The sequence below is a fragment of the Petromyzon marinus genome, unplaced genomic scaffold, assembly GCF_048934315.1.
Source record: "Petromyzon marinus isolate PM22_M1 ecotype Great Lakes invasive population unplaced genomic scaffold, UKy_Petmar_22M1.pri1.0 PM_G_Scaffold_49, whole genome shotgun sequence".
Taxonomy (NCBI): domain Eukaryota; kingdom Metazoa; phylum Chordata; class Hyperoartia; order Petromyzontiformes; family Petromyzontidae; genus Petromyzon; species Petromyzon marinus.
Genome location: NW_027423001.1, coordinates 171,379 through 189,283, shown reverse-complemented (window position 1 = coordinate 189,283; position 17,905 = coordinate 171,379). Strand labels below are relative to the sequence as shown.

At 40.7% G+C, this 17,905-nt stretch overlaps 1 protein-coding gene across 3 annotated transcripts; it reads left to right on the top strand.

Moving 5' to 3' along the window:
• Window positions 1-4,107: 4,107 nt before the first annotated feature.
• On the top strand, window positions 4,108-12,869 carry LOC142917408 (speckle-type POZ protein-like). 3 transcript variants are annotated; one of them, XM_076062063.1, is made up of 8 exons: window positions 4,108-4,221; window positions 4,781-4,902; window positions 5,087-5,238; window positions 8,446-8,573; window positions 9,371-9,533; window positions 10,945-11,000; window positions 11,428-11,550; window positions 12,574-12,869. In XM_076062063.1, exons 1-8 carry the CDS (start codon window positions 4,144-4,146, stop codon window positions 12,727-12,729), a joined length of 978 nt encoding a protein of 325 aa, XP_075918178.1. In that variant the 5' UTR covers window positions 4,108-4,143; the 3' UTR covers window positions 12,730-12,869. The 3 variants fall into 3 exon arrangements, with proteins under 3 accessions (XP_075918178.1, XP_075918177.1, XP_075918179.1); XM_076062062.1 differs by having other exon boundaries at window positions 9,356-9,533; window positions 12,574-12,867; XM_076062064.1 differs by lacking the exon at window positions 4,108-4,221 and adding an exon at window positions 4,258-4,361 and having other exon boundaries at window positions 9,356-9,533; window positions 12,574-12,865.
• The last annotated feature ends 5,036 nt before the right edge of the window (window positions 12,870-17,905 follow it).

The window sequence follows — 17,905 nt, the reverse complement described above, 5'->3', positions numbered from 1 at the left end:
TAGTAAACCCAGAACATTTACCATTAGAGTATGACGTTTCACTGATTATTACAACCAGCTTCATCAGGCGATTTGCCATAATTGTGAAGAAGTATTCCTGTTTCTGTCTTTGAAGTCAACTCAGCCTTAAATGAGTACTTGGTGCAGGGTGTGAACATCGCCACTTGGGAGACAAATGCGGCCGGGCGTGGTGTTTGGCCACCCACCCCATCGTGTGCTGGGCCGGCCTTCATAGGTGTTGGCTCCCAGCCATTGCCCCGAGTTTGTTAAGGCTATACGGGGGTCTTTGTCTTTGTGTGTATGAGATGCATGCGAGTGTGTGTGTGTGTATGAGATGTGTGTGTGTATATGAGATGTGTGTGTGTATATGAGATGTGTGTGTGTATGAGATGCATGTGTGTATGAGATGTGTGTGTGTGTATGAGATGTGTGTGTATGAGATGTGTGTGTGTATGAGGTGTGTGTGTATGAGATGTGTGTATATGAGATGTGTGTGTGTATGAGGTGTGTGTGTATGAGATGTGTGTGTGTATGAGATGTGTGTGTATGAGATGTGTGTGTATGAGATGTGTGTGTGTATGAGATGTGTGTGTATGAGATGCACTGCTGTATAATAATGTACTACTCACTACTGAGTACACAGTCCCCACTGTGTTCACAGCTACCACCCCAACGCACGCATAAACTCAACTCAGTCATTAAAAATGTTAAGTTATGTTTAGCAAACAATAGTCATTGCAACGTTATACTTGAATCTAATAACAAGTTTAAGGCACTGCTGTATAATAATGTACTTGTCACTACTAACCACACAGTACCCACTGTGTTCACAGCTACCACCCCAACGCACACAAACTCAACACACACACACAGTGCGCTAACCACTGCACCACCGCTCCCCACACACACACAGTGCGCTAACCACTGCACCACCGCTCCCCACGTCCACCACAACCTGGCACCCGATGATGTATCGATCGGCTCGGCTCACCGTGGTTGCTGCGCCAAGTCACCTGCAGTGAAAATCGATTTAAATTTCGATTAACTATACTCGCGCCGATTCCTAATGGGATAACATTAGGAATCCATTATAGTAGAGTTACGGATGTATGAGTCGATTTCCATTGGGATAACATGGGAATCGATTTATTTGTGGCTTAGGCTAATAAAATCGATTTGCATTGGGATAACATGGGAATCAACAGTGGTCTAAAATGAACCTTCATTAATCGATTCCTCCTGTGTAGACGTGGGAATCGACCACGTTAGACGATCACGTGTGTGGGCGTGGTCTCTCAACGTCAATCAACCAGGTAGGGCGTTGACTGGTGGAGAGTTTGGGATCTGATTGATTGATTGATTGCTTCTGTGGACAGGTGTCTTTTATACAGGTAACGAGCTGAGATTAGGAGCACTCCCTCTAAGAGTGTGCTCCTAATCTCAGCTCGTTACCTGTATAAAAGACACCTGGGAGCCAGAAATCTTTCTGATTGAGAGGGGGTCAAATACTTATTTCCCTCATTAAAATGCAAATCAATTTATAGCATTTTTGACATGCATTTTTCTGGATTTTGTTGTTGTTATTCTATCTCTCACTGTTCAAATAAACCTACCATTAAAATTATATTTCTTAAAATTATATTTCTTTGTCAGTGGGCAAACGTACAAAATCAGCAGGGGATCAAATACTTTTTTCCCTCACTGTAAACCCCAATGATCCGATCGAAATGAGGGATTTTGATCGGATCATTGGGGGGCCACGTGTCACTACCACCCCCCCCCCCCCAAACAGTCATGAGCAGCACCTCCCCACACGCCCTGCCACCGAGAAAAATGTTTCACGTACGAGAGTGAAACTGATATTTTCATTCTCAGCTGGAATTTAGCCAAATGCAATACGCTTGAGAAACCTGGTTTAAAATCACAAGCAAGTTGCCTGAATTTCAAACCCATGGTCTCAGCGGTATAGCTCGGTGCTCTTGACAGGCTGAGCCAACCGGTCACTTCATCGCAAGCAACCGAAAGCATCAAGGTTGTCAATGCCGTGTGCGTCGTCCTAATGGGGAGCGGCAGTGTGGTGGCTTGCAACGCTGTGTTGCGAACCCAGTGAACAGAGTTCAATTCCTCCCCACTCACGACCAATAATGGTGCCGAATATTTAAACCGCTTTCCATGGGTCGGCATGGCTTTAAATGAGTACCTGGTGCAGTGTGATCGTGGAGGTGGTTGTGATGGTGGTGATGATCATGGTTGTGATGATGGTGGTGGTGATGGTGTCTCTATGGGTCTCTGTGAGTCCCTGAGCCTCTATGGGTGTCTACGAGTCTCAGTCACTCTGGGTCTATATGGGTCTCTATGAGTCTCTACGGGTCTGTACGGGTCTCTGTGTGTCCCTGTGGGTCTCTATGAATCTCTGTGTCTGTTGGTCTCTGTGTATCTCAGTGTGTCTCTGTGGGTGTCTCTGGGTCTCTGTGTGTCTCTGTCGGTCTCTCTGAGTCTCTGTGGGTCTCTGTGTGTCTCTGTCAGTCTCTATGTGTCCCTGTGGGTCTCTGTGGGTCTCTGGTGGCCGGGCCTGCTGTTGGCCACCCACTGCTCGTGTGCTGTGCCAGCCTTCATGGACGCTGTTACTCGCCAACAGCAATTGCCTCAACAGTCTGTTATTTCAAGTTTCATTTCAAGTTTTCATGTATTAGGTATAGCCCTGTGACATGGGAATCAATAGTGGTCACCCACCTAAGTTCATTATAAATGTGGGAGCATTATACGCATTAGTTCGCTATCACGACATACAGTACCCTGGTGTCTACAAACTAAGTTGCCTCTGTGGTAGTAGTTACATTGGAGAAACCAAACGCCATGTCTCGGACCGCATTCGTGAACAGAAAGCAGACCTTAAACACGGTAGGACCAACACCTCGGCCATGGCAGATCACTGTTATAATTCAGTAGGCTCACATGACATTGATTTCTCCAAGACAGAGGTTCTTTGCAATCCATCTGGCTACCATGAGAGATTTGTTCATGAGGCCATCCACATATACAAACACAGAGACAATTTCAACCGAGAAGATGGACTCTGGCTTAGCAATCATTGGAAGGATTTGATAAACCATTTCAGGTCTTAATTGATTGTTCACGCTTACGGTGGCTTTCAGACAGCATAAATTAATTTTTCGTCTCCCCCCTCCTCTTTTCAGAACATAGATGGACTCTTGATTTAAAGCTTTCGTGACTGCACTAATTCATATTCTTAGCTCTTTCGGTAAAGTCACGTTGAAGGGAAACAATAAAACAATAAAATATATATAAAACACAATATATATTTTATTATTTTATTGTTTCCCTTCAACGTGACTTTACCGAAAGAGCTAAGAATATGAATTACTGCAGTAACGAAAGCTTTAAATCAAAACATCAACAGGCTGATGTGCCACATCTCCTCCTTCAAGAAGTCTCACAGCCCTGCGATGTTGTGTCCACACAACCCAAACTACGGAGTGCCTGGTGGTAAACCGCTGTGCTGTAGCCTGCGCCCCTCCAGTGGAGGAGGAACAGTAAAACCTCGCTGATGCTCTCCTGAAGCACTCCTGTGCGCAACAATCATTGAGACTAGTTGCACGTGCATCGATTGTAAAACCCCGTTCCGTTTCAGGAAGTGGGGACAGTTGGTGCCGTGTGCTCGTTTCACGTCGGGGTGCCACTAAAGGCGCAGGTCCCACTCCTGAGTGATCGGTTACGCGACTCTCTTTTGCACGAATAATCAATCTCTTGCAATTTATTTAATTATTTAAATCTTCCGTGACTGCAGCGATTCATATTCTTTGTTCTTTCGGTAAAGTCACCATGTAGAAGGGAAACAATAAAATAATAAAAAATATAAAACAATAAAATTCTTACGACGTTTCGACCGCAACACAAGCAATCATCGTCAGGTGTGAAAACCACAGCAAGAACATTTAACTCGTAATCACTTACATGTTAATATCGCCTGATGATGTCACTTACATGTTAATATCGCCTGATGATGTCACTTCCCTCTTAATGTTGACTGATGATGTCACTTCCTGCTTAATGTCACCTCATGATGTCCCTTCCCTCTTAATGTCACCTGATGATGTCACTTCCCTCGCATTCAATGCAAACATGTCCAGGGCCCCGAGCCCCCCACCTCCGTCTGAAATGTCCAATGCGCCCATCGCAGAAAGCTGGTGCTACACACAGGTAACTTGTTCCCCTGTGGCCAATCACATTCAACGGGTCTCCGTCTTGTGCCGGTCAAAGTATGCGCATGGCTAATGCATTTAACTTTTACACGTTTTTTGTTCGTCGCAAAGCGATCCATAATGGTTTCATAATTATGTGTAAGTGCAATTATGGATTATCATTGTACAGGCTATTTTTGTACATCAGATTGCAAAGTTCATAGAATTGCACTAACAACATTATACTAGATAATTGTCTCTGATTTTGACTGGTAGTGTATTTTTACAAAAGGGGCAGCAGTTTTTATCAAATAAAAATAAAAAGGCCTTTTATTGCACACTCTAATCTATAACATGTTGAGACTTGTGTTAACGCTGTGCAGTAATGAACATGCAAGGTAATCCCAGAACACTAATAAGACCCTTTCATTTACAGTAATGTTTCTTTCCTTATAGACAGTTTGTGTTTTTGAGCACAATATTCAGATGTGTGGGTGAAATACTTCAGGGTTTTTCAATGGTCATGTATTTATGGTAATGATTGAGCTTTATAGCTGTTATGTGCTCGTGTATTTCAGGTTAAGGTCGTGAAGTTCTCTTATATGTGGACCATCAACAATTTCAGCTTCTGTCGTGAAGAAATGGGCCAAGTTCTCAAGAGTTCTACATTTTCAGCAGGCACCAATGATACATTGAAATGGTACAGTAAATTCTGGCTATTTTATGACATTAAAAAAAAAATCACAATGCTCACGGAGGTGCTTTACTAGAACAATTTTGCATAGTGCATGTTTTAGTTCATACTATATTGTTTTAGTAATGTAGTCTGCGCGTACATACACACCTAATATTAACGACCATGTCTTGTTCATATGTTCAATCAGGTGCCTACGCATAAACCCCGAGGGTTTTGACGAAGAGAGCAAAGATTACCTATCGTTGTACTTGGTATTGGTCAGCTGTCCCAAGAGTGAAGTCTACGCCAAGTTCAAGATTTCTATTCTTAATGCCAAGGGAGAGGAAACCAAGGCTATGGGTGAAACTACTTGTATTAAAGTATCAATTCACGTCATATGTGTATTTGGTAACAGGATTATATCATAATCAGCCATTATTTATCGACTGCTTGAAACATTTTATAAACCTTACGAACACCATCCCTCATCCTTCACATGAGCTGATCTAATATCTCCTTGTCTACGTTTGACATCGTCTTGGGCATGTACTCTACTTTTCTTCCCATTCGACCACTAGTCTCATCCATCAACCATCCCATTTAGCGATGTGTCCTGTCCAAGCCCAATCTATATTTACAAAAGTGAATATGATGTCTCTAATTTGCCGTTTTGATTTGACCAACGTGTTCCTCTTTCAGTTTCTCACTGTAATTCTCAACATACTTCTCTCCATGCTTTGTGTACTTTGTAGTTTTGTTCCATGTGTCAGTGTTTCTATTTGTAATCAGTGTTTCATAGTAGGTAATATGCACTAGATTGGAATCTTTCATCCTGTAGCACATTGCAACTTTTCATTATCAAATTCATTTTCCAAAAGTGCTCTTGATCCTGTTCCACCTTCAGAAGTTGCCATTATGCATATTTTTTCTGTTTTCCATGATATTGACCCTCCAATAATAATTTCATTTTGCTTAGTGTACCTGGACATTGTCATTTACGGACATTTCTTTTCCTAGTTTTACAATCTTCACCATGTGTTATTCCATTGTAATTTATCAAGTGACGGCTTTGTTTTTTCTGCTTGCACTCACTGTTTATTACAACTTCATTATTTTTGTTTGTATTCTCATCCATTTTTTTATTCATTTCTGGTGGTTTTACAAAGGTTGGCATTTTCATCCCATTTCACACTTCTTCTTTACCTTGCTTTAGTGGTTCATATTGTTTGTTTTATAATTGCCTTATTACTTTCAGGATACTCTTTCAATGCGCGATAACTATTTTAAGTGATGACATCCATACATTTACTGTGCTTTGCTAAGGCTATTAACATTTTTCTGAGAGTCTAAATCTATCTTTTTGTTTTAAACTTTCATGTTTTTTTTCTTATTATTTGCTTTGGTGTTGTCTTTGGTAATGTTAACATGTAACTCACGTCACACAACCATGTTTACAAAGACAAGCATTATTAATACACAAACACATTCACCTAATCCATATGAACTATATCTTCATACACTTAAATCCAGGTCTGATTTTCATCTACCTTGAAGTTAAAAGCTAAACTGAACTATTTTTATTTTACCAGGCAAGGCCCACTGAGTTACAGTGTGGGAAAAAAGTATTTGATGCCCTGCTGATTTTATACGTTTGCCCACTAACAAAGAAATGATCAGTCTATAATTTTCATGGTAGGTTTATTTGAACAGTAAGAGACAGAATAACAACAAAAAAATCCAGAAAAACGCATGTCAAAAATTGTATAAATTGATTGGCATTTTAATGAGGGAAATAAGTATTTGACTCCCTCTCAATCAGAAAGATTTCTGGCTCCCAGGTGTCTTTTATACAGGTAACGAGCTGAGATTAGGAGCACACTCTTAAAGGGAGTGCTCCTAATCTCAGCTTACCTGTATAACAGACACCTTTCCACAGAAGCAATCAATCAGATTCCAAACTCTCCACCATGGCCAAGACCAAAGAGCTCTCCAAGGATGGCAGGGACAAGATTGTAGACCTACACATGGCTGGAATGGGCTACAAGACCATTGCCAAGCAGCTTGGTGAGAAGGTGACAACAGTTGGTGCGATTATTCGCAAATGGAAGAAACACAAAAGAACTGTCAATCTCCCTCGGTCTGGGGCCCCATGCAAGATCTCACCTCGTGGGGTTGCAATGATCATGAGAACGGTGAGGAATCAGCCCAGAACTACACGGGAGGATCTTGTCAATGATCTCAATGCAGCTGGGACCATAGCCACCAAGAAAACAATTGGTAACACACTACGCCGTGCAGGACTGAAATCCTGCAGCGCCCGCAAGGTCCCCCTGCTCAAGAAAGCACATATACATGCCCGTCTGAAGCTTGCCAATGAACATCTGAGTGATTCAGAGGACAACTGGGTGAAAGTGTTGTGGTCAGATGAGACCAAAATGGACCTCTTTGGCATCAACTCAACTCGCCGTGTTTGGAGGAGGAGGAGGAATGCTGCCTATGACGCCAAAAACACCATCCCCACTGTCAGACATGGAGGTGGAAACATTATGCTTTGGGGGTGTTTTTCTGCTAAGGGGACGGGACAACTTCACCGCATCAAAGGGAAAATGGACGGGGCCATGTGAGAACCTCCTTCCCTCAGCCAGGGCATTGAAAATGGGTCGTGTATGGGTATTCCAGCATGACAATAACCCAAAACACACGGCCAAGGCAACAAAGGAGTGGCTCAAGAAAAAGCACATTAAGGTCCTGGAGTGGCCTAGCCAGTCTCCAGACCTTAATCCCATAGAAAATATGTGGAGGGAGCTGAAGGTTCGAGTTGCCAAACGTCAGCCTCGAAACCTTCATGACTTGGAGAAGATCTGCAAAGAGGAGTGGGCCAAAATCCCTCCTGAGATGTGTGCAAACCAGGTGGCCAACTACAAGAAACTTCTGACCTCTGTGATTGCCAACAAGGGTTTTGCCACCAAGTACTAGGTCATGTTTTGCAGAGGGGTAAAATACTTATTTCCCTCATTAAAATGCAAATCAATTGATCACATTTTTGACATGCGTTTTTCTGGATTTTGTTGTTATTCTGTCTCTCACTGTTCAAATAAACCTACCATTAAAATGGTAGACTGATCATTTCTTTGTCAGTGGGCAAACGTACAAAATCAGCAGGGGATCAAATACTTTTTTTTCCTCACTGTACATAGCTCTTTTTCAGAAGTGCCCTGGCCACAAACAATAGCTTAACGAGATGGCTTATTGTGTGGAAATGCATAGCAGCCAAATACTCTGGATTTTTATAAATATGGAGGGAAAAACCGGAAGACCTGGATAAAAATACATGCAACCACAAGTAAAACATGCAGACTCCAAATATACAGGCATCCGGGTTGAGATCGAACCCATGACCTATATACCAGGCGAGGTAGTTGACTGCCACCGTGGCGCAGGGCTTCAGAATACATTGCTATCTTTACACTTTGAAAATATAATGAAGTTTTTTTTTCCCATTACATGAAATTACCACAGTTTATTGTAAGAACTGGTGAGTATTGTTTGAAACCTATTTTTTTACAGATACCCCGCGAGCATACCGCTTTGTCCAAGGAAAAGGCTGGGGATTTAAAAAATTCATTCGAAGAGATTTTTTGTTTGATGAATCTAATAGCTTGCTTCCAGTTAACAAACTGACACTCTTTGGTGAAGTAAGTATGACATGCTGCAGCTAATGTGTAATTTTCTATTTTATTCATTACAATTGCACAGTTGGAGTCAATATTCTACTTAATTGAAGATTGTAATAATTACTTTCCCTGTTCCATACAGGGAAATTGTTAACATGAGTTCTCCTAGCACTTTTTTCTTCCACTGGTGCTAGAGTTAACATAGCACAACAATTAAATAATCAATCGTAATTTTTTTTAGGTTTTCTCCCTCTGGATAGTGTTTATATTTAAACCTTGACATTTTTATAAACTAGAATGTCAGGTATTACATAAAGTGTTTTGTTTAAATGTCGCCACATTAATTCCTTTTCCTATTCTCGGACATCAGCCAGTTTGATGTAAATGTTTCTTGTCCTTGGGGGGGTCCTTTTAATCACCAGATTTAATTTTTTTACCTTTAAAATCCTTTACAAAATACAAGCATTTTTGATAATGAAAGGAAGCACATCAAGGAGGGCTGTTCACTTCCTCTGTTGTTGTGCAGAACCCATAATTAGGGGCCTCACTACCTGTTGAAACTGTTTATACAGTGTAAAATAACTTGACAAAAATATAGAATGAAAATTTATTAATATGAAAAACATTTCACGGACCACTATTTTGGCATTATTCACAACACTTGTTCTGATATAGGATGTTTGTGCAGATTTGCTTGCTTGATTGAACCAAAGCCTACATCTTCATGCAAAATGTGAAGTTAAGTGAGGATTTGTAAAAAAAAATCATCAATGCCTTCTCAAAGCTGGTTGATGTTTATGCAGGTTATTGTGGTGCAGGATTCCGTGAACATTTCTGGTCAATCCAGCATGAGTACATTCAAAGTACCAGATTGCCGGCTGGCAGTTGACTTCGGGGAGATCTGGGACAATTCCCGCTTCACTGACTGCCTGCTTCGTGTTGGTGGCCAGGAGTTTAAAGCCCACAAGGCCGTATTGGCAGGTCTGTGCCACAACAAGCAACACATGCGTCGTTTAGTGTACAATAGAACCATATAATTAATGATACTGTAATTAGTTTGGGATAATCAACTACAGCCATTTCCTGTTTTACACTGAATTTTATTAACTAACACTGGCAAATGCTTACGTCAATTTGTAATGCTTTTTGTTAAAGGATACATCAGTAAATATGTGTAGTGAATTCAACTGAGTCACAGACGCACTTCTTCAACCGACACACGGGGTACTACCCCTTAACACATGAACAACCTATGGTGGTGGACCACCAGGCTATCTACACTAATTACACGGGAATTAGCTACGACGGACCGGACCCTGGCCGGGGTCCGGGTCCACGTGTTGGTGACTCTTGTAGGACGTATATTCTTCAGGATGAACAACAGCAGCCGGTCCCTCTCAGGGACCCGGCTTTTATCCTCTGTGGTGAGGGTGGCTCCGCCCTTGGCCACGGCCACCTTCTGGAATCCTCTAGCGGGTTCCCGGCCCTGACACGTGACCACCCCTAGCCCCCACCTGGGGGCCCTGTGTACACTTTACCGGTCACGTGTCCTTCGTGGTCAAGTGCCATGGCCCTTGGTAACCCCATTCCCATGGCCAGCACTCTCACACCCTATCCTGTAGGGGTCGGCACCGCACGCAGAGCGTGGTGCCACTCAGCACTGTCAGACAGCGCTCACCATGCCCCTCTCGGGCCGGTACTGCACCCACATCCACGTGGTGCCCGTGATGTTAATACATCGCACGCCGTGCCTCTCTGTAGCCGGCATTACACAGTGACATTAGCGATGTCACTACATATATATAAATGTAATATTGTATTGTGTGAGAGATAAACATATTTAATAATCCTGTTGCTAAAGTTTTTATTCCGTTTTTATTTACTTCACTATATCATCGTTGTGCAGGAATTCATTTTTCACAATGCAGTTATTGTGTAGGTTTTGAGCCTCTAATTTGGACATTTATTTGTGTCCATGTTTGACAAATCTGTAATGGATATGCCATATGAAATAAAATATGGATCTGGATTTTACCTCTTTTGTATCTAGATTATTTGATCTCTAGATATAACATCTAAATGTGTCTGTACCACATTCCGGTGTTTTTCCAATTCACTGTACAGTAAAACCTTGAATTGCGAGTAACTTGGTCTACAGGTGTTTTGCAAGACGAGCAAAATTTTTTAATACATATTAATTTGATAAACGAGTGAGGTTTTGCAATACGAGTAGTACGTATACGCTTTGTCTGCCGAGCGTCACGTGATCACAACTGATATACGAGTGCTTTGATATACGAGTGCTTTGGATTACAAACACGTTTCCGGAACAAATTATTCTCGCAATCCAAGGTTTTACTGTATTTGTTAACAGTTGCTTTACCTTTTTCAGGTCGGTCACTTGTTTTTAATGCTATGTTTGAACATGAAATGGAAGAGAGCAAAAAGGTATCTTTAAATGCAATCTTAATACAGCACATTAATACTGTGATCATACATTTCCAAGGTGCATTTGTCACAATGGATCGGTTGATAAGTATCTCTTGAGAGTGCTGTCAAATGTTGAACTATTACCCTAGTAACTCTTTTGGCGCATTGCACATTTATTATCAAAAAGTATTCATTCCGAGGGAATGTTAGATTGTATTTTATAGCTATTTTTTATACAACATTTCACAGAAGGCCATTGCATGTGTGTCAAGAATGGATTTATTACGCGCAATAAATAGTCATCGGCAAGTTGAATACAACTTGAATGGAGCCACTTTACATGTGTTGTGTAGATATAAAGGATGTTTATTTTATTTAATGCTATATTTTCGTCTCCCAATATATGCCGAAGTTAATTTGAATATATTGTGTTGCTACCTTGCAGAATCGAGTGGAGATTAATGATGTGGAGCCTGACGTGTTCAAGGAAATGATGAGTTTTGTCTATACGGGAAGGGCTCCAAACCTGGAGAAGATGGCTGATGAGCTGCTGGCCGCTGCTGACAAGGTTACACGCTTAAAATATTAACATGAGGTCGCACCACCTTGTGATGTATCGGTATGCAGTTGTAGGTCGCAAGTGAAATTAAAACAGCATTTAGGTATTTTCTAAAGCCCGTGTCACAAATAATATGAATAGCAAATGTATATGATGCAGACGTTCACATTAGTGCTTTCAGGTTTTGGAATTGATGTCCTGGGAGATGATTGAATTTTCAACAAAAAATATAAATTGTCATGCAATTTCACAATTGAATTGAATGTCAAACTGGTATTAGTCCATGCTAGAGGCTAGTGCGTGTGCATTGAAGTGCATTCACATGCAGCATTTTTATCCTAAGCGCAACCATTTGGCTGTGTGTTCTTGTATTGAGGGTTTTTTGTTAATCACATTAACAATTGATACAATTAGTAATAAAATAAAGGGAAGTGTTTTAAAAGATTGTTTGATATGGCATGGCTGTATAGAAATAAATTGGAACAAATATACTTTTATTAAGGAAACGGATATCCTGCTGTTCCTGAAGATCTGCCAGATAATCAGTTAAGAGTCATTACTCTCCCTTCTGGAACATCATATTCAATAGTTCCTAAAGCGATTGTAATGAAATAAGAATACAAATCGTATAAAGTCGCATGTTCAAGCTTTGTTCATTAAAGTTTAATATTCTGCTAGAGTTGAAATATGGTGGCTTGCAGTTGCATTGTTTATCAGCTTAACAACCAAACTCTTTAAGCTCTTGGAAAACAACATCTCACCTCCTTTGTAATTTGCATGACTTTGTAACCAATATAATAAAGTTTAGGACAAGGACCCCTAATTATAGTAGAGATCAATAAATACATGACTTAAAACATAAATATGCTGAAAGGTTGATGCCATGTTTTAAGAAAATTCTCAAACATTTGACTGCTATATACTGCGTTTATAAAGTAGTTCATGGGGTGAGGGAATGTTATACAAGCGAAATAGGTAGAGAAAATAGTGTTCTTAATACTGAAATTGCACTTTGTTTTTACTTTTCTCAAGTATGCATTAGAGAGGTTGAAGGTGATGTGCGAGGAGGCACTATGCACAAACTTGTCGGTGGAAAATGTTGTAGAGACTTTGATCTTGGCCGATTTGCACAGTGCAGAGCAGTTGAAGGCCCGGGCCATTGACTTCATAATAAACAGGCAAGTCTAGTGAGAGTGTGACTGTCACTGAGCTGCGTAACATTGATGATGTTACCTGGCAATTTGCATTACAGTCCCTTTTAATGGAGACTAACCGTTTGCCCCAATCCTTATAGACACTGCTTATTAGGAGCTCGCTTAACCCTGACTTGTACTTGCAGTCATGCGATGGACGTAATGGAGACGGCGGGCTGGAAGTCCATGGTTCTGTCTCGCCCTCACCTGGTTGCGGATGCTTTCCGTGCCTTGGCCACGGCCCAGTCTCCACAGCTGGGACCTCCATGCAAGCGTCTCAAACAGACTTAACGGTGGCAGGCAAAGAACATCTATGACCAGGAAAACTTTGGCTGCACGGTGCGGTTATTTACCTGTGGCCTCCATGCAAACAACCGTGAAGACTTTGCATCAGACTACCAACTTTCCTCTGCTTTGAAAATAATGTTAATTTAAGCAAATATGTTTACTTTCACAAAAAGGTGGCCAAATTCACTTTACCATGTAATATAGTGTTACATCTATACATCTACAACTCTATAAACAAGTATATATGTAGAAAAAGTGGAAAACTACAACCTAATAAACACCACGACATATCCCAATTGAGAGAGTGTAAAATAAAACGTTCGATGTGATTGTCCCTAGGTGGCAGGACAATTTGGTTCAATTGTTTAGTTAAGCAAAAACAGAATGGTCTAAAACCCTGCAATGTCTACCTTAACGTGAAGGATGAGTATTCGTCCAGTGTCTGTGTACTCAAGGTTACAGATAGTGGTATAGGGAACAACCAGTTCTGAAAGATAAGAATGTGCCAAGCCATATAAGGCCTTAATTCAAGAGGTAAACTTTTCAGATTGATTTTTCATTGCACAGACAGCTTATGCATTGACTAGAACAGGAGTACTATGATTGCGCGAGTTTGAAGACTGACAAAGATAATATTGCAGTCGTGTATCCTGCGTATAACAAAGCATGGATGGAGTGCTCGGTGTAAGAAAAGGCAAGGCACAGCATCAATTTGGCCATGTTACGCAGTTGATAACATTTCACTTTTTTGCTCGTATGGGCTTTCATGTATGACCCAAAGGTTTTTGACTTACAACAAAAGTAAATCTTATGTCCATCAATTTAGTAGTTTGTATTCACGGGAACAAGATGTGCTGTTTTCTAAGTTTTGTTTCGTATTATATTGTAATGATTTGTTTTTATTATGAATTTCATCTATTACCAACTCGTAGCATCATGTCAACCCAGAGTTTTACGTGATTGGAAGGACCATAATTTTTGCATCAGCGCTGTTTTACGTAATCTCTCACTTAAAATTAAATTGTACATAAAATTGCATAAGCTTTGAAGAATTACACACATAGATTTGGAAGCACAGATTTAAATAATATTCAAAGCTGCAGGATATAATATGAAAGTACAACAAATGAGCAGTGTCATGGATTTGAGTCGATTTGAAGAATATTACAATCTAATGCAATGTGTTGGGATATGAACAAATGCAAACGACGAGAATGTTGGAGTTTTTTTTACGTGTTAAACGTACAAAACAAGTTGGATAATACATGCAAAATTAAGGATAGCCAGTGTTGTAAGCAGTCTATTTATTTTGTTATTTGTTTAATATTTTAGTTTCGTCCTTATATATATTTGATGCTAAAGATGTATATGGTACATTGCACTCTACCTATTCAATTAAAAACTGATTAGGTGATTCGGGGAAGTTATTTGTTGTCATGGTGAGAGTTAAAGCATTGAAATCTGATTGGGGTTCTAATCTGCAGCAAGTCTATGCTGTCATAAGTGAGTGTGAGTGCGGTGGACTAATTGACCCCTGAAATGTATCAGGCAGTTACCGATAATGTACTCTTCAAATTGTTGCCTTGTATGACTTCCGAAATTGAAAACACTTTGCGCCAAATGTAAATGTTTATTGGAAAATGGATATACTGTAACTGCCAAAAAATATATATAATTGCAGAAATAATAATATGGTCTTTGTAAAAAGTGTGTGTTTTGAAAAAAGTGTGATTGCATGCAAGACAGTTTTGGGTTCTTCCCACGAGTTTTTTTGCATATTCAGAGATGAAAGCTAGAAATGCGGTATAGTGCCCCAATGTTTGACCTTTTTATCTTTTTCCATTACAGATAATACTGTTTTGGATGTAATATAAATGTTTTGTAAGGCCCTTTTACAATGAATTGTCAGCAGATGATTGGAATTGCAAAATGAACCATTCTTGTATATTACGTGTTTTCTAAATTGATTTGCATTATAAATGGCAATATAAACCCTTTTCATGTGGTAAATATATTACCGTTATCTGATCTCTTCTAGAAATCAGTATTTGGATATAAGAAAAAAAGCTGCTTTTAGCTCTGCACCACTTATTCCACATTTTTTTCATTAAAATTGTTTTTGATGTTAATATTTTCATTCATGACATTTTGCAGTGTTACACTTTTTTTCGGTAAAGTCTCGTCGAAAGAAATTACTACACGACTTTACCCGAAAGAACCAAAGAGTCATTCCTGCAGTCACGAAAGCTTTGAATCTATTTTGCTGTGTATTTAAAAGTTGAAAAAACATGAATGTACCTGGAAATATGTCCAGTTTAAGTTGTCATGTTCTTTACTCTGGGAATGTTACAGATATGTGGATATGTCAAATTTAAATTGACACCCAACAACAACATTTTAACAAGTTGTATTTTGGAGCCTTGCCACTTTTAAAGGCATGTTTACCATGTGTTGATAAACAGTTCACTGGAGAATTGTAATGTGTTCACTGTTCATCATTTACAGCGTTTTGTCAACCCACTGCTTAAACGAAGGCCTCACCACACCATGTCGGTCATTCTTCACCCACTGATGTTAACTGTGGCTGGGAATTTAACTGGTTGTTTCGTCAGTTTCCTAGTGCCACCACTCCATTCAATTACATCCTGTTTAATGTGTATTATTATAAGTGGCATTCTTACTCTTTGGTTCTATTCGGTAAAGTCACGTAGGTAAAAAAATTAAAACAACAAAAATCACGACGTTTCGGCCACAACACAAGCGGCCTTCATCAGGTGAAGGGACCAACCTGTCCAGCGGGCAGCGTTGGAGTGAAGAAAGCCAAGCGCTGGTCGCCTCCCTTTAAGCTGTGAGGGGGCAAACAGCAAACGCTCTGACAAAGGAAATTAGCATGAAACGCACCACTGACAAAGTTTGGAATTAGCACAAGATGATAATACACCACCCTGGGAGTTTGGAATACCACTATGCATGTTGTTGTTGCGTTGCAACAACATGCATAAATACAAACTGACAATTTCATCCTTGCAGTCACGAAAGCTTCAAATCTAGAAGTCGCATTCTATTTTTGGTGATCATACGTTCAGTATTTTCTGCTGAACTGAGTGTTGGATTTATTCATTTTAAATGTACTTTTTGCTTGGTTACATTTTGCTCAGGTAACAGCTCGCATTTGCGGTAACTGGTGCCATACATCAATGTCTTGTATGGCATTAGACACGTCTGTACGAACAGTGTTTTCATTAGCCTCCATTTATCAGTTAGGGGAACAACTAAGCTCGAAGGGGCAGTACGTGTCGTTCTGGTCACTCAACACGACGTGTACTGTTCACGGACCACTGAGAAAACGCGTTGCAACAACAACATGCATAAATACAAACTGACAATTTCAGCCAGTGCAGCAGCTTTATATAGCATGACCACATCGATTCAAGTTTCACAAACATCTTATTCGTATGTGCAGACGTGTAGCAACTACAATAATGTTTCTTTGAGGTGGTAGAGCCGGATGACTGCGTCAGCTGTAGCAGATTGTATCACTGTAATGCCTCCATTATGTTTGTGAATCGGGCATTGAATTGTTATATGTTCCATGGTTCTGGGTGAGCCCAGTCGCACACTGGAGAGTTTTTTCTATTTTCCTTTTTTGTGCATCGACCGGATGTTGTTTAGGGTAGCCCGTAAGCTTTACGGAAGATTGAAGCCAGGTACCTTTTACATCGGGTCTTTCATGAGGTGTTTGTGTCTTGTGGACTTCATTCGGATTTCCAAGAATCACGTTTGAATGTTGCCTTAAAGCTTTCGTGACTGCAGGAATTCACATTCTTGGGTCTTTCGGTAAAGTCACGTAGATAGGTTTAAATAAAATAACAAAAAAAACTACGACGTTTCGATCACAGCACAAGCAATCGTCATCAGGAGAGCAATCTTATTATCCTTGAGATCAGGGCTAGGCCAGCCCTGAACAAGATCCGTTTACCATTGGGAGAAGTGACAACAGCAGATGTCAGTGTGAAGGCGATCGGTATTACCTTAGTGTCGCGGCATCTCTTCAGAAATGTGAGCGACTTGATCGAGTCGACGGATCTTGTTCAGGGCTGGCCTAGCCCTGATCTCAGAGATAATAAGATTGCTCTCCTGATGACGATTGCTTGTGTTGTGATCGAAACGTTGCAGTTTTTTTTGTTATTTTTTGTTATTTTCTTTGAACCTATCTACGTGACTTTACCGAAAGACCCAAGAATATCACGTTTGAAGTTACATTGTTGAAGGTTAAGCGCGTGGGTCCAAAAAGGCTTGCGCGACTCGAGTGCTGGCGAGGGACTGTATTGAGATCCGAATGGATGGGGAGACGTTCGTTTTTCCACGATTTGCTGTGCTTCCTGGACAGTTGCAGTATTGAGGCAAATGGATGGGGAAGTGATGCGTGGCAACTCGAGAAGCCAGGATTTTGGATCCTGCTTTAAGGTTCAAGTGCCACCGCATTGCATCGTTCAATTGGACATCAACAAGCCGGGTGTGTGCCGAGCTATTTATGGTCCATGCCGTTGCACAGAATACACAAGGACAATGGCTTATACCATAGCACCGGTGATAAATAAGAATTATCAAACAAGAACATGGAACAAAAGCTGAAAAGTATTTAGGAAAAAAGCGTGGAGCGGTGCATGCTGAGAGTTACTCTGGGATGGAAAGAGGAATGCAGATGTACTGACATCGCAGACGTCGCTGTTTAATGCCGGCGCTAGAGGTGCACGGTGTGCGATGTACTCACATCGTGGACACCACGTATATAGTGACATCGTGGATGTCACTGTGTAATGCCGGCCCTAGAGAGGCACGGAGTGCGATGTGCTCACATCGCGGACACCACTTGTATGCGG